This window comes from Urocampus carinirostris, chromosome 9 (genome assembly GCF_059441175.1).
Source record: "Urocampus carinirostris isolate Australia breed hairy pipefish chromosome 9, RoL_Ucar_1.0, whole genome shotgun sequence".
In the NCBI taxonomy this organism is placed as follows: domain Eukaryota; kingdom Metazoa; phylum Chordata; class Actinopteri; order Syngnathiformes; family Syngnathidae; genus Urocampus; species Urocampus carinirostris.
In genome coordinates, this window is record NC_142357.1 from 4533978 (window position 1) to 4555987 (window position 22010).

At 39.7% G+C, this 22010-nt stretch overlaps 1 protein-coding gene across 3 annotated transcripts; it reads right to left on the reverse strand.

Annotated features, from left to right (window-relative positions):
* Positions 1-359: 359 nt before the first annotated feature.
* Positions 360-21911, reverse strand: gabrp (gamma-aminobutyric acid type A receptor subunit pi). Of its 3 annotated transcripts, none has more exons than XM_088344321.1 (11): positions 21688-21911; positions 13489-13554; positions 13316-13428; positions 12186-12250; positions 11873-12090; positions 10669-10751; positions 8865-8927; positions 8632-8769; positions 8392-8544; positions 5393-5586; positions 360-3973 (listed from the first exon to the last, which is right to left on the reverse strand). In XM_088344321.1, the coding sequence occupies exons 2-11, from the start codon at positions 13539-13541 to the stop codon at positions 3641-3643; spliced, it is 1413 nt and encodes a 470-aa protein (XP_088200447.1). In that variant the 5' UTR covers positions 13542-13554; positions 21688-21911; the 3' UTR covers positions 360-3640. The 3 variants fall into 3 exon arrangements, with proteins under 3 accessions (XP_088200447.1, XP_088200445.1, XP_088200448.1); XM_088344319.1 differs by having other exon boundaries at positions 12186-12253; XM_088344322.1 differs by lacking the exon at positions 8865-8927 and having other exon boundaries at positions 12186-12253.
* Between the last annotated feature and the right edge of the window lie 99 nt (positions 21912-22010).

The window sequence follows — 22010 nt, forward strand, 5'->3', positions numbered from 1 at the left end:
CTTGCATGTGAATGACTTAGCTTGTTCGGGTCTCCCTTTTTTATACCCAGTAACAACTCTCACCTGTTGCTAATTCATCTGTTCACCTGCAAATAGTTGGTTGATTTCCATTCATCCACTTTCTGAGTAGTTATTGACACCTGTCCCAACTATTTTGGCACGTGTTGCTGTCATCAAATTACAGAGTTGATGATTTTCTCCCAAAACAATAAAGTTTATGAGTGAAGACAATAAATATGTTGTCTTTGCTGTGCATTCATTTAAATATGGGTTGAAAAGAATTTGCAATTTACTTGGATCAATTTTTATTTGCAATTAACACACTTTCCCAACTTCATTGGAATTGAGTTTTGTAGTTCAGTCAAACTGAATACTTTCAGCAGGACGGCAACTAGCAACAAAACTTAACATTCCGAAAGCTTGCAAAGAGGCAAATACGCGTCGAGAACACGTGCGAATGCGGTGTCCGTACGATGTCACTCAAATGCATCGTTCTAAATATCATTCGGAAGGTTAAAGTCTTGGGATTCAAGAAATGCCAACCATTCCTTAGTTTCTATTTTCTTTTTCGCTCGCAACTTTACTGTGCATATGACAATAAACACTTGGAATTAAGTTTGATTTTAAAATAGACACTCCATTCCATCTATTATCTGCACTGCTTATCACAGAAACATCGAGTTCAGTCTGGAACAAGATACAGGGAAAATATATAGCCGGAGTAGCTCACCGAAGTCGTTGTGTTCAAAAATAATGTGCAGCCATGGTCCTCTTATATCCGTGAGTGTAGTAAATCCAAGATAATAAAATATTTACTTATTTATATAAAAATGCTTTCTCTATGCCGTCAACCCAACGTGCTATTCACATTCATCTTTATCGGCTTTGTTTTGCCGCTTTTCCCAATGCCAGCCTGTAAATGATAAAAAAGATCCGCCCCTTTACCTCCGAATAACTTTAGCCAATAGTGATCGATTCAACTGATGATTGACACATTGGTTAGCCAATGAAACGCCTGTAAATAAATCCCAGCATACACCACGGACTACTTGGCGTTCGGGGGAAAATCTAGTCGGCGGCTGCAAGTTAGTTGCAAGACTTTGCGACTTAATATTGATCCATAAATAAGGCGCACTGTATTATAAGGCGCATGGTCAGCTTTTGAAAAAAATAAAGGCTTTTAGGTGCGCCTTATAGTGCGGAAAATACGGTACTCTATTATGCATTAACACCAAAGAACAAACGTAATTTACAGGCTAAAGCATTCATTTAACAAAAAAAAGTACAAATAACTTCTCTTTCTGTCAAATCATAACTTTTAAAATAATCTTTCCGTTTTATCATACAGGCGCATTAAGTACTCAACCCACTTTACTTTAATAATGTTTTGTCGCCAACAAAAATAAAACAAATATAAGCAAATAACTTCTGTACTTTCAAATTATAATTTGAAAAATAATCTTTGACTCTGGATTGGTTATATGAAATATGATTGGTTGACCAACTGGGGCACGTGTACAAATAAAGCAGCTTTCTGTTAAGAACCTGAATCTCAATTTGGTGCAAAAGAGGGAATTATGCAAGCATGTTAGTAGTGTGATGATATATTGTCATTATACGTTTGCCTATTTTGTTTAGGGGGCTGAATTAAAAGATAATATGAATTCAGAACATTTCTAAATTATCCACTTTACTTCACATGATATTTTGTCGCCATCATGTGGGCATAATGGAAAACTCCTTTGCCATTCATTTGGCGTGTCGGGAAGTCCGTGTTTGTTGGCGATAGACAGCATGTTCCGCTCCCCTTTGTGCCTGGGTGCAGGCACTCCAGAACGTTTTGTAGACATGATGGCTTTTAGAGGAACTTGAAATTTAGAAAGATTTGCGCCTTGGTTGTTTTACATATAATACATATAAGATTATATATATTTCTCTCTTTCGTTTTTACACCCATTTCTTAACTCGTTTTCCTTTGTTTTCTTTGTCCTCACTGTAAAATGTGGAACTGGAGTCATCCAATTTCGTTGTCACAATATATCCCATGTTGTAACAATGACAATGAAGGTATATTCTATTCTATTCTTTTCTATTCTATATGTCTACAGCTTAGACCGCAACGTTATTGATGCACCCGCAGATACAGGCACAAAAGGGGCGGGACAACAGTTTAGCCAATCACAATGCAGAACATGACGAACAATAAAAATCCGCCAAGTCAGGGTTCAGGAACCTCCATCCATCCATTATCTGCACCGCTTATCCTCATTAGGGTCACGGGGGTGTTGGAGCCCATCCCAGCTATCTTCAGGCAGTGGGCCGGGGACACCCTGAACTGGTTGCCAGCCAGTCGCAGGGCACACAGAGACAGACAACTCACTCGCTCGCTCATTCACACCTAAGGACAATCTGGACTGGCCAATTAACCTGACATACATGTTTTTGGAACATGGGAGGAAACCGGAGTGCCCGGAGGGAACCCACGCAAGCACGGGGAGAACATACAAACTCCACACAGGAAAGTTCGATCTCATGACCTCAAAACTGTGCCGCACACGCGCTAACCACTGCGCCGTCGTGCTGCTGGGTCGGGAACCCTATTTGACCTAAAAAGCCCTAAAAGCTTATATATCTTTTTTTTCTGACACATCTATAAGACAAAATTCTACAAACGCCAAAATTCTTCAGACAAAAGCTAATTCTTTCTTCAGCACCTTTTATTTCACTGTGTGATGTTTGATGATTTGATCAATTCTATGAAATGACCATAATAATGCCAGAGCCTGTGTCCCGTATGAACATAAATATACCACTTAAAATGTATCTTCCTCCCGCAGTTACCTAAAAATGTTGAGGCTCATTTTGACTGTTATTTTTGTCCTAAATAATGGTTTCAAAATAAGGCGCGAGCAAAATTTGTTTGTAAAAATGTCATACAATACTGCTAACGAGGATAACAATGTATTTACCTCAGTGCAGACGGTTCTGGGCGAGGATGATTAGTGCGCGCGCCCTGTGTATAGCTTTGCCCATCCCTACCACTTACCTAATCAAATTACTCTAGGTGCTTTGCTAGAGCTTTTGGGTAAAATCTTTGTCCGTGGCTTTTCATCATAAAGTTTTTCAACAATGAATAAAAGTTGTTTCATGAGTTTTCATATAAAGGATTATTTAGTAATTACAGCCAAAACGGGGTTTGTTTGTGGGGTTTAACTGTAAAGTACTTAAAATTGTGTCATATATTTAATGGACCAAACGCTCAACTAGGACAGTGTTGTCTTGTCATTGCACGTAAGAGAATTAATAACTGCGCGAGGTCTATTTTATTTCCGAGCCATATGTACTCATGAAAAAAGCCATAAATGTTTTGCAAGCCATTGGTTCCCAATCCCTGCAAGTAGTAAAACCGCTAAAGGTAAACAGCGATACAGAGAGGGATAACTGTATACAATTTGTAGAATGACGAGTGAATTTGTTTGTAGCCTCGCTTGAAGGATTGTTATGTTTTTTTAACATCTGACTTCTCAACCAAAAGCATGTACGATGACTTTGGAGCCAGCCCGGCAGCTCCGTCTCCACTGGGAATGCTAAGCAGCTGCAGGGTAGCGAAATAAACTCAGCGGCAGCTTGCAAGCAGCTTTTACAAAAAGAGATAATAAAGCCAGTAGAGAATATTGACGAAAAGGAACGCCGTGGGGAAAACGGTGCGGGCATGACAATCGATGTTGTGCGGATTCTCCACCACGAAGAGGGCCACTGCCCTCCTGGAAGCACCCTTCACTGACGACCAACTGCAGCCTTGATCCGGTTTTTCCTCTTCTGCTCGGCCGGTGGCCTCCGCGTCACTATTGGCCGACTGTTCTGTGGGTTCTTTGGCAGGGGCGGTGATTTTTGACGGATTTTTGGGTTGGGTGGAGCTGACGATGGGGACGGAGCCGTTTCCGCTCGATTCGTTGAACTCCCTTGCAAGATCCTGGAAAAAATTTTGGGATATTGTTAAGTTGAAAGTTAAGTAGACACTCAAAATAAGGAGATAAGACATCAATGGATTTTTAAGGTGCAATGAGAACAGGGGAGAGAGACCAACCTCTTATAAGAAATCCCAACCAAAAGCTCTCCCCTTAGACCTTATATTTTATTAAAGGTACAGTGTGTAATACTTAACCACTAGGTGTATCTTATTTTGCATAACGCAACCAAAAACAAACAAGATTCCAACTGACCAAAACATTTCTTCTCAACATTTTCTTCTCATTTTCTTTGCCCACCCTTTCATGAAGAAAAAAGTGAAAAAAGAAAAGTTTAAAAAAAAAAGAATTAAAAAGGAAAGGGGAAAACGAGTTAAGAAAAAGGTGTAAAAACGAAAGAGAGAAAAAGGAAGATACGAGGGAAAAAGCAAGAAAATAAGATGAAAAAAGGAAATGAAGAAAAGAAAGAATGAAATGTGGGAAAATAAAGAAAAAAGGTCTAGTCATGTTTATATGTATAGCCCTTAATCACAAGAAGTCTCAAATGGTTGTATAGACTGCATACTATCCGCTGTGTGTCGTAAGAGTTGACTAAAGTGGAGGGAGCTAGGGGACTGGGGGATCCTCTCCTCTCTATATCTACTCCCTAAGAGACAGCAAGGCAAAGAAAGGGGGGCGGGAGACCGAAAGGTCTCGCAAACTTAAGTTATAGGGTCACTAAATGTGAGAGGATGTGGAAGTAAAGCGACTGAGTGGAAAAAGAGGAGATTGGAAGGATAATGACCAAAGGAAAATTGATGTGTTAGCCTTGAGTGAAACAAAGATGAAAGCAAAGGGTGAATTACAGCTTAGAGGTATGTATGGTAGAAATTCTGGAGTTTCGGGTGGACATGCTAGAGAAGGATTGGCTGTGATTATGAGTGAGAAAGCAAGGGAAAAACTGGTGGAGTGGAAAGAGATATCTTCGAGATTGACGTGGGTGCAATTAAAGTGGGGTGAAGAAGTATGGATGTTTGAATAAGGTAAATAAGGTGAATGTTTCGAAAAATGGAGTGAACTTTGAGGAAAGAAGAAAAGTGTTCTGGAAGGAAGTGAAAAGAACTAGAAAGAGCGAGTCTGGAAAGGAAGAGAAAGTGAACGATAGGGACAGTAGATTGCTGGTTAATTGTAGTGGTCAGGACAAGATGGAAAAAGGAGATGCTGAATGTGAAGAATGGGAGAGAAGTGAGAGTCGAGGCCATCAGTGGTATGGGGATCATGCCCTTGTTGGCTGATTTAAATGTGAAGCCTGTTGAAATGAGAGGGGGGAATCAAAATGTTGTAACTCCTCTTGTTGAGCAGGCCCATCTCATTCCATCCTAAAAAAGGAACCAACTCATAAGATATCACACGTTTATTTTGCTGCAGTTTCCGTTTTGTCCTACCCTGTGTAAGTCCTCGATGGTCTGGTGTTGCATTGTATAGAAGTGAGCGCAAGCGTATTCCAGCAAAGCCCCAAAGATGAAAGTAAAGCAAATGCCCAGGTAGACGTCGATGGCTTTAATGAAGCAGTTGGCGTTTGGAAGGGAAGTGCGAGCGCCCATCATCAGAGTAGTCATCGTCAGGACTGTCGTAACACCTACAAGATGATTACAGTTTGGAAGTGTTTTTCCAACATCAAACTCCATCAATCAATTTTCTATAGCCCCTTACCCTCGGTATGGTCGCAGGGGAGCTGGAACTTTGACCCAGACTGCTTGCTTACCAGCCAGTTGCAGCCTGCCTACGGGTCTTTATGACCTTTTCTAATCAGATTAAAGTTATAGTATTTTCCTGATTCTGTTACCTGTCAAGTATATGATTAAATGGCAATCTGGGTGCTCTTTAGTATTGATCCTACGGTAAATGTTATATGCATTATTGAGATCAATGAGGAATTTGACAAGTGGCAATTTTTTGTGCAACTCATTTGGTGACAATATATATAGAGGATCAATCCAGTCATATGGAGAAATACATGTAAAAAAAAGATAAAAACGAAAACAGTAAGCCATATAAAGACATACACAAATACTGTACATAAATATATGGCGAAAATGCAATTTATAATGTATTTTGTTGTGCATTTTGTAAATGTAAATGTTCTTATTTTGTCACAACAAAATGTTATTTAAATGAGCAGTAGGGTCAAACTGGCTGAGCTCTTCACTTATTGGTACATCAGTGCAGTAGCCGATCCAATAATCACTGATCAGCCAATAAAGGAAAAGTTTAGGCAACTCGTTGAATAACATATTGTTGTGAGTAAATACTTGACAAAATATGCAACAAAATGCATGACAGAATACAAACAAAATGAATATCGATACGCCAACCCAAGAAAGATGAAAGAAGAAATTTTATGAGCGTATCTAAGAAAAGCGCGTACTTGCACACACAGCATGAACGAGCAGCATTGATGACACAAGCTGGGAGATGGCAGCAGCAAGTCAAAAAAGTTCCAAATTCCGTGCCAATCTTTTAAGTTAACTGCATTTTCAATTAAGTTATTTTATGGAAGAGAGGCTTCATTTTCATGATTTAGATCAAATTGATTTTTTTCCATCAAATAGTGATGAGCTTCTTGTATTATGTAAAATGCCCTCAATGGTGAAAATTTACCATTCGAGCGGACGAAAAAGATTTACCTGCAGTCGGTGGCTAAAAGAGAGAAAACATCAAAGAAGGTGATCATATACGACTAAACATAGAATAAAAATTTGCACAAAACTGAGGGTAATGGAAACTCTGGGTTAAAGCTCTTAAAATATAATATCTCTGAAGCTGTAACTCCTAGGTTAATTACACTACAACCACAGGAAGATTATAGCAACTACAGTAATATGGTGTAATATTGGCTCCAATATTAGAGCCAGCATTTATAGATATTGTGGTTGCAATGCTGCAGTTATATTCATCTTCGTGAATTTTTCATATATTGTGTAGCGTCCAAGGTGTAATCACTCTTCCGTGTGCACTAAGAGCTCATACCGTCTTGCAGCAAGCATCATTTACACATGCACACTGCATAAACTCTTCATTGAACAGTTAATCCCTTGAGCTTGTCACACGCGTGCAACGCTCTCCAGGCATCAGTAATTGATTTGTGCTAGAGCCAACACTTAATGTAGTAGTTGTATAAACGGGTTTATTGGTCACGCCTGATGAAGCATGCACATGAGAGCTGTAATAGAAAGCAACTGTTGTTGAGTTAGCATCCTGGATGCGGCAGCATAGTAACAGAGCTATCATGACATATCACTGAGAGTTGCCAGGAAATGGAATCTGATAGCAGAAAAGGTTAAACCCCTCCACACTTGATGCCTTTAGGGATCAACGCCATTGGCTTCAGAACACCTACGGCACTGTCTTTAGCACACCAGGTGCCGTTTTCAGTTGCACACATAGTACGAGAACACTAAATTTCTCCTCATGGAGATATTCTCCCTACAGAATACACTGACATCTAGACGAATTACAACTATTAGATAAAATACTGAAATCAGGAAGTCATCTGAGATGTGCATAGTTGGTTGTGTTTCACCAATCGTGAATGGTATGCACCGTATTGGCAGTGGAGAGTGGCTTATACAGGAACAACTAAATGAAAAACAATTGGGCAAACGTTAGCTCAGAATTTACGGTAAAAGTTTGCTGATTTTTTTTAATTTTTACTTAAAAAGATAGTCTTGGAATACACCATGCCTGTAGAAAACAGTTTCCAGAAATGGAGCAGGAGATCTTGGAGTGAGTGGTTTGAAGCCTTGAGACAATTTTATTTTTTTTTGAGTGTCTCAGCTAAATGTTCGTTAGCAAGCTCTCGGGATTGCTCAAGCCAAGAAATATGTAGGGTTCACTGCTTCCAGATGTTCATATATACATTTTCTTCAAATTATTTATTATGTAGTTATTTTCAAGCAGTTTTAGGAAGTTGGCTTAGATGTGGGTACATACAGTAATGTGACTAGAAAGTTGCTTTCAGAGTAACACACAACTTTTTGGCAACCAAAAAACAACAGCGACCAGGTGATATAGGTGTTGTACCTGAGTCAGATCAAGAGGCTTCTACTGCTACTGGTGTGGAAACTAGTAGTATAGAAAACCTGTTTTATGTGGGGGAGCAAACCCCTTCCCAAAAAGACAGCCTGGAGAAGGATTGGCGCAGCCAGGCTGTATTTGCCCAAGACATACCACAGGAATTGCTTCCTTGACAACTCTGACGGTTAAAGGATCCGTAAACCGTGAGCTCGGGGGTAACTGAATTAAAGTAACTAATATCTATAACCAATTGTTTTTGTTCAGTAACATGCCTAACAATGATGATGAAAACTCGAGAGAATAACAAGAATATAACCAGTTTTGTATTCCCATCCTAGAACTAAACTATTGTGAATCTGTTACTAACCAATGCATGTCCTGGCTGGTACAGAGGACTGGCTGATCCAGAATGAGACCCAGGAGAGAACCACCAAGAGAGTAGAAGGAACATATGTTTCCAAGATGAAAAACAACACATTTCGGCGCAGTGCAAAATGCAGCACAAGCTTTGGGTATTGTCCTGTGAATCAGGGCAGACATACACACACCATCACACATTAAGTCTTTACCAGCAATAATAATTCCCTGGCAACCATAGAAGACCCACCAGTCTCATACGCAGCCTCCGACACAGAAGTGTAGTAGCTCTCCACGCTATACTGAGCCAGCCGCAGTGTGTCCAGACCCTTCACTGAATCGTTCCCTCTGGTCCAATAAAACACAACATCCTGTAGGTTGTAGCCCCCTGATTACACACAAAAACAAAAATATAAAGCTCGTCTTTTTATTGGGTTGAGTGTACATTTAAATACAAAACTTTGTGGCCAGGATCATACTTACTCGGATGATTATCATGCAAATGATGAAGATTATATTGAGGAAGATGGTGATGAAAGTGGACATCTGTACAGCAACAGAGTATGCATACCTGTCAGCTTATACGTTTTGCCTGTATTTTGTACGTTTTAATCAGTTCAAATTGTGTATGCCGTATCACATTTTTTTTAAAGCAATAAAAAAAAAAAGATCGATAGATTGTCTCCTTCACTGCTAGCAGATGACGACGTCATTGTAGATTGTTAGTGAAGATGACGTCTGTGAAATCCTGCACTGCATAGCTCCCAACACTACCGCTTTATGCGTAAGACTACCACTTTTGATCCAATATCAATATTATCCATACTGAGCAAGTATTTGGATTGGATCAATACTATTGTCCTAGGATTGAAACTGTCTTCCAAATTCTCACTAGCACTTAAAAATGTTGTAAGTGGTTTGTAAGATTATATATACGTTATAACTCTCGGATTGGATTCATCAGTGTTTATTGTACTCTTAATGTGCACTGCTGACTTCATTCTCAAAAGTGTGTGCAATGGAATGTATTTGTTGATATTGTATTATAGGATTTTTATTCTCGTTACATTTGTTCTTTTTTTTCTTACGGCTTGACTCTTTTGACTTTTGCTCTGAATCAGTTGATTGTGGAAAGTATTATTTTTTTCAGTGTTAAAAGGTATTTTTCACATTGTATAATTTACACTATTAGCACTTTCTGACAAGTTTCAAAATATTGTGCAATGGAAGGTGGACATCTGTTAAGCAGCAGAGTATGCATACCTATAATAGTTGTCATGTCTATATTGTTTATTATATTATATATTTGTATTTTTGTTAAAAAGCTATTTTTTAAATTTTACTCTCTTGTTTTTTTTCGAAACAATTTTAACAGAAATATTTCTATTGATTTTTTTTTTCATACTGTTAAAGTTTGTCTTGTAGTAATTTAATTTAAAAAAATCGATCATGAATTTTCCAAGCAAAAAGTATCTGTATCGATCAATACTACCATGTATTTACTTGTATAAGATTGATTCCAAAATTCCCAGTATCAACCACTGAAACTTTTTGCTCCTTAAATACGTCTAGTTATTTAGTCTACGGCTGCTACACTGCTCCAATGATCGGATTTTATGAGAGTTCCATTTTGGCATGCAGTTTTAAACAAGCGGATGTTGTTGGGTTTATTTTAATATCGTGGAGACGGATGGTGTTCTGTGTGTAAAAATGGAGTGCGTGATGATATCTTCAGCTTTTTCATGTAAAATGGTTGGCATGTAATAGGTAACACAAAATTCACTGCAAGTATTGAGATAACTAAAAATGCTGAAATAAATGTTAGAGTTGTTTCAAATAAAGTAAACTTACACAAAAAATGTTTTATGTATGTCTCAGTTTCAGTTTATTGGTATCCACACTCTTACAATGAGATTCTCATGGGACCATTTGAACCCAACTGTGTTGGGAGTCTTTAAGTGACCAAACCCCCGAATTCCAACCCCTAATGCCGAGCACCAAGCAGTGAGGCAATGGGTACCAATGTTGTAAGTTTTAGGAATGACCCGGCTGAGGCTCGAACCAGAAATCCCCCAGTCTTGGGAGGTCTTGCTGTGAGTAAACAAGTGTGTTGTGTTTTTAAGGTTTATTATCACTTTATAATAAACCTTATTGAAATCATCAATAAGGGGAGCAATTGGCTGAGGTTGACAGGTATGCAAAAATTTTAACAATTTAGTGACACTATGTAATATTTGAATATGAGGAGCATGGTGGATGTGATGTGATTTAGAATTCAGTTACTCACAGCTTTCTAGCTGGAGGGTGCACACTTGTCTGTCCATGGGGTATTTGGTCAGGTCCATGTTGCAGGCGATGGTAGCTGTGATGCTAGGAAAACAACATGTTTTCATTTGTAAGTGGAGGTTTTTTTCCCCCAAAAAGCTGCAGCTTGTGCGATTGTATACAGAATTTGGATACGACAAGGGATATCTCATCTCATTAGCTGCACCGCTTATCCTCAGTAGGGTCGCGGGGTGCCCATCCTAGAAATCATTGGACAGTGGGCAGGGGATACCCTGAACTGGTTGCCAGCTAATCGCAGGGCACACGGGGACAGACAACTCACTCGCTCAGTGACACCTAGGGACAATTTGGACCGGCCAATCCACCTGAAATGCATGTCTTTGGAATGTGGGAGGAAACCGGATTGCCCGGAGGAAACCCACGCAAGCACTGGGAGAACATACAAACTCCGCACAGTAAGGCCGGCAGCTGGATTTGAACCCACGACCTCAGAACTGTGCCGCACACGCGCTAACCACTGTCCCGCCGTGCTGCCGATAAGGGATATTACTATTGTAAAAATAAAAGCACATTTTCCGACAATTGTGACTTTTTTAAGAGATATATTTTATTTTCCCAATACAAAAAGGGATTCTGATTAAGCACTGAAATCGGTGTTTACAACTTTATTTTCCCCGTTTCATCATGTTTAAAGTAAATGGGTATTGGCATGCACACCCAAACTGGACTATGGGGTTTAAGGTTTTCTTTGTAGCTATGACAGTGCTTCAGCCTCCTGAGAAGTCATCCAGGTTAATTATTTTTCATGTTGTGATTTCAGGGTCTGCTCCACTTATTATCTACACTTCATAGGCAAAGGTTAGAGCTAGGATCATTATTTTTCAATGTCATATGAGAATGTTGGAAAGTTACAGATTCACCTTAGATCAGGAGTCTTAATCTCAATTTGGTCGGGGGCGCTGGTGTTTGGTTCTAGGCGAAGTAGAGCAGTAACGCATCAAACATTCCACTTCTCTTTAATATCTTTTTTTTTCATACAAAATAAGATCTAAAGATAAGATAGTTAGTGTATTAAAAGAAACAACAACTGGTGATTATTTGGTTTTGTACTGAGCAGACACTCATCATTTATGAGAATCCATCCCTTCAAGGTCCAATATTCTCGTACGACATTGGTTGACCACAATAAGTGAAAACAAATGTACCGGAGTGCATAGAGAACAGTCCCGTTGCTAAAGATCCGTATGAGGCGGTTTTCCACCGTCACATCGTGCAGGAAGGAGCGCTTGGAGTCAGGGATAAACGTGTCGGGAATCCAAAGAAGGGACACCAGACGTCCATCCACACTAACACTCTCGTTCCCTGGGAAAACCAGCCTGGAATCGCGCCAACGCTGCCGCAGGAAGATCGTTGCAGTGTAGTCCTGAAAAGAGATACCTATTATTGTAAATCTGTTACTCTTTTTACTCATGGCAATATTGTCCCACTCAAAAAAAAAAAACTGCAGAAAGTGTATACCATATTGATTTCGGAGATGGCATCGATGCTTGCAATGTCAAGACTCATCCCAATTTCCACCGGACCTTCTGGTAGATAGGAGAAGCTTTGGCAACCAATGCATGGATATTACCAGTGTTGGGAATAACACGTTACAAACAAAGGCGTTCTTGGAACGAACTTACTTTTCTCGGTGACAAGTAATTTAACCCCTTGTCAATATAATTTTGTAACTGTACTTTTGGTTACTACATAGTGCATTATGGCGTATTTCCGCTACCTATCAAATGCAGACCATGATTTACCAATATAGTGTCTTCTGATTGCTGAATAGTCCTTCACATTGCCACATAAAACCTTCTAGCTGCCAACAAAAGTTTCTAAAGTGGCATGTTAATATTGACCAACAAATTTACCAAAACATTATAACTAAATACAATTGTGGCCCTTTGCCGTCTGAAGCACAGAGTACGTGGACAATGAATTTCTCTCTATTGAGATATTTCTCTTGACTGTATATATTCGCATCCAAGTCGAATTAACAACTATAAAGTAAAACACTGAAATTTGATTTTGTGTCAGTCAGTAAATGGGAGGCAACTCTTAGGAAGGGGAGTGTGGCATATACAGATACAACAAACCAACAGAAAAAACAAAGGGGAAATGGTGAGCTCTAAATTTATGGTTTAAGTGTGCTGAATTTTGGTAATTTTACTTACTAAAATTAGTATTTTGCACCATGCCTGGAGAAAAACAGAAAATGTCTTGGACATTACCTGTAAAGGGAGGAGGTAATTTTCGAGTGGTTTGAAGCCAACAATTAATATGGATATGGGGTAAGTGTTCATTTGCAAGCTATCAATATTGCACAAGCTAATAAATATAAGGGGTCCATTGCTTACACAGGTTGGTTTACCCGTTTTCTGCTATTTATTTTATTATGAGGCTATTTTAAAGCAGTTTTAGTGGGTCGGCTGCCATGCAGGTAAAAATGGTATTTTGTAACTGGAAAGTAACTTTCAGATTAACACACTAATTTTGGGTGTCAGTAATCTGGTTTTAAATTAAGTAACTAGTAACTGTAACCAATTACTGTTTTTCAGTAACGCGCCCAACACTGAAGATGACTTATTGATCAATGCTGTTGCTACCATTGAAATTGGGTCTTAAGTAGCGGTTGTATCCTTTCATCAACTTCTGAATGGTTGGCAGGAGCTGGGAGTCATTCCATTCCCCCCAGTTGTGGCCAGGGAACATACAAGCACTGTGGACATCAACAGACATAAATCAGCACAATCTATGAGGCTGAGCTGGGGCTTCTCACCTGAACGTGATGGTCAGGCACAGGGTCAGCAGGGTAGGCACTTGGACAAACATTTTGGATCAGCAGCTGACCAACGACAAATGTTAAGGAATTATCATTTTCCCCCAAAATATTTTGCATATTGTATTTTCAATGCTTAGGTCACTCTTATCTCAGAAGAGCAGGATGACGCCTTACACTGAAAAAGAACAACAACAAGGGTGACAGGATGATGAAGGTGCTGTAACCGAACCATAATCCCCAAAACCAGCCTGGGGAGGCATGGGCGCCATAAGGCTGCACTTGCCCAAGACTTGCCACAGGAAGTGGTGCCCAAACAACCTTAGTGGTTAAGGGATCAATTAACTGAATTTACAAGAGAATCAAAGAAACCTGAAGTAGTATTTGTTTATTGTTAAAAGGAAAGTGCGTATTATTTAAAGCTGATTTGGAATAAAAGCAAGAATAAATAAATTATCCTTTAAACATCCATCCCTTATCTGCACGACTTATCCTCAGTAGGGTCGCGGGGGTGCTGGAGCCCATTCCAGCTATCTCTGGACAGTGGGCAGGGGACACCCTGAACTGGTTGCCAGCCAGTTTCACACAGAGACAAACAACCAGCTAGCCATCGCAGGGCACACAGAGACAGACGACTCACTCACTCATTCACACCTAGTGATAATTTGAACCGGCCAATTAACCTGACATGCATGTTTTTAGAATGCGGGAGAAGTACCTGGAGGAAACCGACGCAAGCATGGGGAGGTAGCGTTAGCTGTACTTGAATCCTAACCTCTGCACCGTGAGACTGCCCACTAACCACCGTGCCGCCCACCATATAAAAATGTTTTAAAGACTCTTAGGTGGATAAATTAGTATTTATTTGACATCAAACAAGTCTCATTTTAGGGAGCTGACAGGATTGTCAGCCATTTTAATTCTATGGGTACGCCTCAAAAGTTGAACACCAGATGCTTTGTAAAAAAATATATCTTTGAGCATAATCATCTGTTATCAGCAATATTGTTTACTCATTTTAAGAGAAATGACTACATCCAATATTATTAATTTTAAAATATTTTTAAATGCAGTATTTTGATAATTATTTTTTATATTACTTGATAAATGAGTTAGAAAATAGTGCTAAAGAAGAAAACCCTTAAAATGAGAAAACCTTTGAACAACACATTTTTCTTGCCGGGTTTTCACACCTGTAGCCTAACATTAACATCACAGCTATCAGGCACTTTTATTTTTATTATAAAATATTAATGAGTAGAACTACCCAAGATATATTATCTGAATTGCAGTTTAGTTACTTTGAGTCTCCATCATTTGTATTATTTCTGGTATTTTGTCGCATTTATTTTTGGTTGAATTACACAATCCAGCGACACCTATTTGTTAAATATCACACACTGTCACTTTGAGTAAATAATTTATTCTGTTTCTTGGACAATAAGAAATGCTTGAGATTTAATTTTCTCGGGCATACAAAAAACGGAGTATGATAAGTAAATCATTTGTTATGTTTTTACTATCGGACACGTACAAATAAGTTTGCTCATAATGCCACGGTTGTTCGTTGTCTATTTTTATTGTGCACAGTTGTTTGTTATTAATGCTCACTGTCCATTATTTTGACTATGATTTCACACTAATGTCCATTATTTAAACTATTACGCGCTGTTCACATCATTGTCACTATTAGCCAATTATGTTGCTGTTCTTTAATTACCACACCTCATATAGCTGACCTGCTAAGGAAAAGAAAGGAATCAGATGAGGACCTTTTAGAACAGGTTGACTTTTCATATCTGAAAGTTCTCCTGTGCTCATTGCTAGTTGCTGTAATATTCCTCGACATTGCTAAAACAGACATGATTTTGATTGTGATATTTATTGATGTATTTTGTATTATTCCTTGGTGCTTTTTAGCACTCGTTTTCGGTTGTACTAAACTATACAGTGACATTGAGTGGTCAAAAAATACACACTGTTGCTTTAGTACTTTGGGGGAAAAAATATGAAAATACATTTTTTATTCTAACATCACAAATTCCTTGAGATGCTCCCATTTCGTACAAGTACTTGCTTGAACTTGTGTTTTGCATGTTACAGTTTCCTTTTTAATGTTTTTTTTTAATTTTTTTAACTATTGGTGAGAAGGACTATACATTTGATACATATTTTTGGAATAATATTTTATCATGTTCTTACAATGGTGTTACTGTGTAATAAACAGGTTGTGTTTTTTAGAAGTAGAAATACAATAGGCGTTGTAGACCACTAAAATATCATGACAGTTAGAAATCCAATTTCCTAGAAAATACCAAAGAACCATCACTGATGAATTATTTTCAGAAACTGTCTGTCGGCTACACAGGTGTTCTTAAGGCTAACTTGTGCCTGTGGGCACCACGTTGGAGACCCTTGTACATGAGGAATCTGGGACTTGAAATGCCAGATTTATCTTTATATTCACACACGTGCCACATAAATTGTCATTTCTGATATTAGTTTAGGCGGCACAGGGGCTGGGTGATTAGCGCCCAGCCCTACCGTGCGGAGGTTCGGGGTTCAAATCCATACCCTACTGAAGATAAGCGGTGCAGATAATGGATGGATGGATGGATGATATTAGTCAAGATGTGTTTTATTGATAATTGAGTTGTGTAAAAACTTGTAACCTAATACAATATTGCCCATTTGAAACTGATTTTACTGACTGTATGATGTACAAGTCAACAAAATGTGCGGCATATTTCATTGTTAAAATGAAAGTTCGAAAGTACGTCAGCCAAATTACTATTTCATGCTTTCGAAACTACACTTCATCCTTGTAGCGTGAAAAGAACTTTAATTGATCAGCAAGCTCCCGCTCCATGATTTCATTATAAACCGGCTGGAGATGGATTAATCTAAACTGGCTGTTTTGTTTCCCTGTATCCAAGTTTGATGTGACGGGGCGAGTGCCGACTGCTGATTTATGAGGCTGTGGCCTCATGGTTTATTCACAAAGCTCACCCAATAACTAAATCTATCTGTAACTCATCAAGGATGCACCATTGTTTTGTGAGTTGCTCCCTCGGACCTGTTTCCCCAAACGAATCACCCTTACTCTAATCGGCCTCACTTTCCCCTTCTTAATGGCACCGACTGAATGTGGCTGTCAATTGGTTTCGGCTGTTTCCTATAATACTCGTCGTGGTCTTTTGTCTCACTAATATGTTGCTGAAGGCAAAGCTGTTTTGTCAATGTATTATTCACACAGCGGTACCATTCTGAAAGATGCCTTTGGCAACAACAATTTCCCTTTGCTAATGGCTGTATTGAGAGTTAGGACATACAGGTGTGATTTATATCTGTGTATTCGTATTTTGTATTTTCTCGTTTAGTTTTTCTTTTAATCATGTTGCAACAAATATCACATCTTGTCATAAACAAATCACCTGAAAAGAAGACAAGAATAACAGGTTAAAGCCAAAAGCTTTTAACAAACCCATCCCCAAAATAACTTTGGCGGATTCTTCTACAGCAGGGTGAGGAACCTTTTTGACCTTAACAGCAATGATAGCAATTTTATTTTTTTTTTGTGAGCGCGAGCAGTACCATACATTTTAAGACAAAATTCAGTAAAACCCCTATACCCGCTCTCTAGACAAAAGCTAATATTTCAGTGCCTTTTCTTTTTCTGTGTGACATTAGATGATTTGATAAAGTGTATGAGAAATCATAATAATGCCAGAGCCTGTGTCCCATCTCAACAAATATACCACTTTAAAAATGTCTCCCTCCCACAGTTACTTAAGATCAATAAAGTTCATTTTGACTTACGTAAATAATGGTTTCAAAACAATGTGCAAGCAGTTTCTTTGAATCTCATCTCATCTCATCTCATTAGCTACACCGCTTATCCTCAGTAGGGCCGCGGGGGTGCTGGAGACCATCCCAGCAATCATCGGGCAGTGGGCAGGGGACACCCTGAACTGGTTCTCAGCCAATCGCAGGGCACACAGGGACAGACAACTCACTCGCTCATTCACACCTAGGGACAATTTGGACCGGCCAATTCACCTGAAATGCATGTTTTTGGAATGTGGGAGGAAACCGGAGTGCCCGGAGGAAACCCACGCAAGCACGGGGAGAACATACAAACTCCGCACAGGAAGTCTGGAGCTGGATTTGAACCCACGCAGGAGGTTCCCAAGACATGAACTGTGCCGCACATGCACTAACCACTGCGCCGCTAGAACTAGATGTATTTCCCTTTGAGGGGTAGGCCCGTGTGGGTGAGAAGAGGGGAGCGTGCTTTGTTGCAGAGTTCCGCCCACCCCTACTGCTCACCCAGTCAAATTGTTCTGTGTACATGGCTAGCATTTGTTGGTTATTATAGTTTGTTGTGTGGGTTTTCATCATAAAGTGTCTCAACAGCGATGTTATTTAATGAGCTTAAAATGATTATTTAGAGATACACAGCCAAAACGGGCTCTGTTCGTGTGACACCCCGACTGTAAACTGTAGTGAAGACTGTACCCTTTATCTACTGGCCTAAACAACTTTATTTTGGTAGAGTAGCTTTGGCTTTGCATGCACCATATCTGAGAATGGTTATACCAGATTCAGAACACTGTGCAATGTGCGCAAGTAGGATTTTATCACGAGCCATATGTACTCATTAAAGGGAGACATAAGTTTACGACTCCTGTTCTACAGGCATAAGGGGCCGGTCACACAGCCGTTTGCGGCTGAATCACGGCTAAAATTTTGCGTTTTTTTTTTTTTGCCAGTGGTTGCCCGCGATGGAAAATGCGCAAAATTGGTCAACCCGCTGTTCATTGGTGGTATGCCCGCAAAACAGACGCCGGCGACTGTTCCGCTTCCTCATCGCGTCATTTCCGCGTCATTTTTCGTGTGGACCACGGGTATAAAAGCTCCCGAGCCGGTGTTGTGCCCAAATCCGACTCCTACGCAACACCCACCCCCTTCCCCCTCGCGTGAACGCGCATTCTGCTGCGATCGCTTTTGTTGGAAGCGTGCATTGACGTTGGTGACTTTTTCATCCGCGTTAACAAACGCATTTTGTAGAATACGATCGCACTTTATTGTTTAAATAAACGCGTTATATAGACTAGGATCTCCCAATTGTTATAATTAGCTCGCTTTATTGTTTTAATAAGCGTTTTATATAGAATACGATCGCTTTTGTTGGAAGCGCAGCAGAATGTGCGTTCACGCGAGGGGGGGAGTATTTTATACACGGTGTGCATTACCGTTCGATTACGTTCGCAACAAAAACAAAGACGGAATGGTTTGAGTTGTATTACATTCCCAACAAATGCAAGACGAAGTGGTTTTGGTTATATGTTCGCCATTACATTCCCTAAAAGTGATATAAAAGTGAGATAAAACGAGGTAAAAGTGGTTGTAGTAGCGAGGGGATGCAAATCTCGGCAGGGATGTATTTCTCGGCATAACACCGGGCTGTAGAAATCATAACCGCTCAAGACACAGTCCCGTGAAGATCAAGATTTCAAGCTATGGCACCGAAAAAGCCAATATGTTATTATTGTAATAGTTTTTCATTGTTATTTTATTATCTTGTTATGAAATGAAAAGAAATGTCAAGAAATAAAAATGGATTAAGACGAGGTCACTACGGTGACGGAGATCCATGTCCACCCCTTGACGTCTCGAGCACAACTGACGTGTGCTCGGCAAATCGCGCTGTATATACGCGGAGAAAGGCGTTTGACCGTCACACGCGTAACACGCTAATTTCACGTAATAACACCGCGATACAGGCGCAGAACATGCTATTACCATGCTCCACCCACGATTACCCGATGAAATTTCCCGTCCTACCCATGTGTAACCACGCCCTGGCCACGGCCAGAGCACGTCGTTCCGCGTCATTTCCGCGTCATTACCTCGTGTGCCGCCCGCGGTTAACGCGTGCTCAAAGTTTTGAGCAGCTCAAAACTTTTTCACGCGGCCAACCGCGTGTGAATTTCCGACCGCGAGTAAAGCACTGCTGTATCTCGTCTATACGGCGGTCTCAAAGCATCCAACAGCGCCCAACAGCGTCTGCTTCACGTCCAGAAATTTCTGGCCGTGGTTCAGCCTCGATACACCCGTGAAAGGCTGTGTACCCGCGTTCTAAAGTATTGAGCAGCGCAAAACTTTTTCGCGCTGGCACCCGCGCGCGGATTTCCGACCGCGTGTTAAGCACTGCTGTATCTCGTCTGTATGGCGATCTCAAAGCGTCCAATAGCGTCCGCCTCACAGGCAGAAATTTCTGGCCGTTATTCAGCCGCAAACGGCTGTGTGACCGGCCCCTAAGGAGTAACGGAAAAAACATACATAATAGGATTTTTAAAATGTGTTCAATTACATAACAGAAAAAAAAGAAGTCAAAAAAAGAAATCAAAGTACAGGCAAATTTAGTTAATATAAAGATTAATTTGCAGGATTGCGATTTTATTCATAAGTATATTTAAATATAAATAATGTGCGGACGGACAAATTGTGTCTATCATAATTTCAATTACTGACACTGGATAGAGAGAGATGAGGCGGTGCACTTATTGTAGTAACTCTATACAGACGGCCAACAATTTTACCACTGCATGTTTGTCACACTGAGTTGCAGGTAAAAGCACATTTCTCTTTGTCTTTATTTTTTATTTTTTTCAATGTTGCATTCATTTTGCAGAATTGGTGCGATCCTGCAGTTTCATGACTGGAGCTGTTTGCGTGCCTACTACTGCAGTTGCGTGCTAGTAATGCGTTCAGGGACATTTTATACATTTGATTGATTGACTTATTTTTGTATTTTGCAGTTAATTGTTCCACCATAGGATAACCATATTGTGTTATGTGAGAATGTTTTATTTCATGTTCATAATTGATCAGACTAAGGAAGACACAGGTCAATCTGAGATGAATGGACAGCCTAGTGATTCGTGTCAAGAGGTTTGGCCACTTCAAACATTAAAACTTGAACTTGGACGGATGACACTACAGAGTTTGTAAAAAAATTCAGAAAGTGAACACCTGGTGTGTTTAAAACAATATTGGGTTCTCATAATGGGAACTATGACGGAGCATATCTGGTCTACCATGTGAGGGAAAGGGTTTTGTTTTTGCTTGTTAAACTATACAATGTGGTTTATGTGTGGTTTAAATGTGAACACTTTTTAGAAGACTACAGGCAACTACCTGACTTTAGTTTCCTTCAATTATTTTTCAAGGTTAAATTTTTTAATATCAATTATATTATGTTTATTTTGTCTTTTATTAGTTTATTTCTTTTTGGGGTAATCCAAAAGTAATTGCAAGTAATTGAGTTATACATATAGCTTGCTACATATACAATTGAAATCTTAAAGTTGATTAATTATTCTATATTTGAATGATTTATTTATGTATTCATGTTACTTTGTTCAAATCATTTACGTATTTTTGAAGGAAACTTTTTTTTTCATCCATCTAGTTATTTATTTGTTTAAATATTCTAAAGCGCTTTGGGAGATTTTCAGTGACTTGAAAAGCGCAATATACTGTAAATGCAGACCATTTACCATTTGAATACATAAAATATTTGAATACAGTAACCAAAATATTTACGAATAATGGATCCCTTAACTACTTGGGTTGAAGGGGCATTACTTCCTGTGGTGTGTCTTGGGCAAGTAAAGCCTAGAGGTTCCCATCTCTCTCCTTGCTGTTTTTTGGGTAAGGGTTTTGCACCCACAAATGAAACAGATAGTACTGGTTTCCATGTTTAGCAGTAGCAGGAGAAACCTCCCAATCCCACTCAAATACAGCACCTTCATCATCGGGAGGCTTATCTGTCTCATGTGGGGGAGCAAACCCCTGCCCCAAAAAACAGCCAGGAGGGGGATGAGCGCCGACGGGCTGTATTTGCCCAAGACACATCACAGGAAATGGTGCCCGGTCGACCCTGCCGGTTAAGGGATCTGTGAACTGTGATCAGCTGTTTCCACCCAGCAATGATAAATGAATGTATAGCCCCTTTAAATGCTTGTTTTTTTTTTCCTTCGCATTGTTTTCCCTCAATCATTAACACATTCCTTCACTTAAAAGAAAAAAATATGCATCCCCACTTTGCATTTATTATTTTCTTTTTCGTAGATCAAAGCAATAGTTTTTTATTCTGCCCTTTGGCTTTTTTCCCAGATTGATTTTTCTTACCTGTTTCCACACAGCACTGATCTTCTGGATTTCTTTCTCCACCTCTTCTTCTTTTGCCTGCCTATCTCTTTTGTTCTCCCAGGACTCTGTCTAGTATAATTGACTCTTTTTAACCTAAACAAAAAAAAGTGTCAATCCAGCAAATAAAGCTTTCATTAAATCCTGATGCGCTTGCAATGTTGCAGGTTAGATCGTCTTTGCATCCCCTCGCATCTCTGCACGGCTGCCGTCTTCTCCCAGCAGTGCTGTTGTTTAGCGCCCTCCTTCCCCGCCCTCTTTTTGCTCCGCATCTCTTTTCCACATGCCTTACTCACTTCCACTCC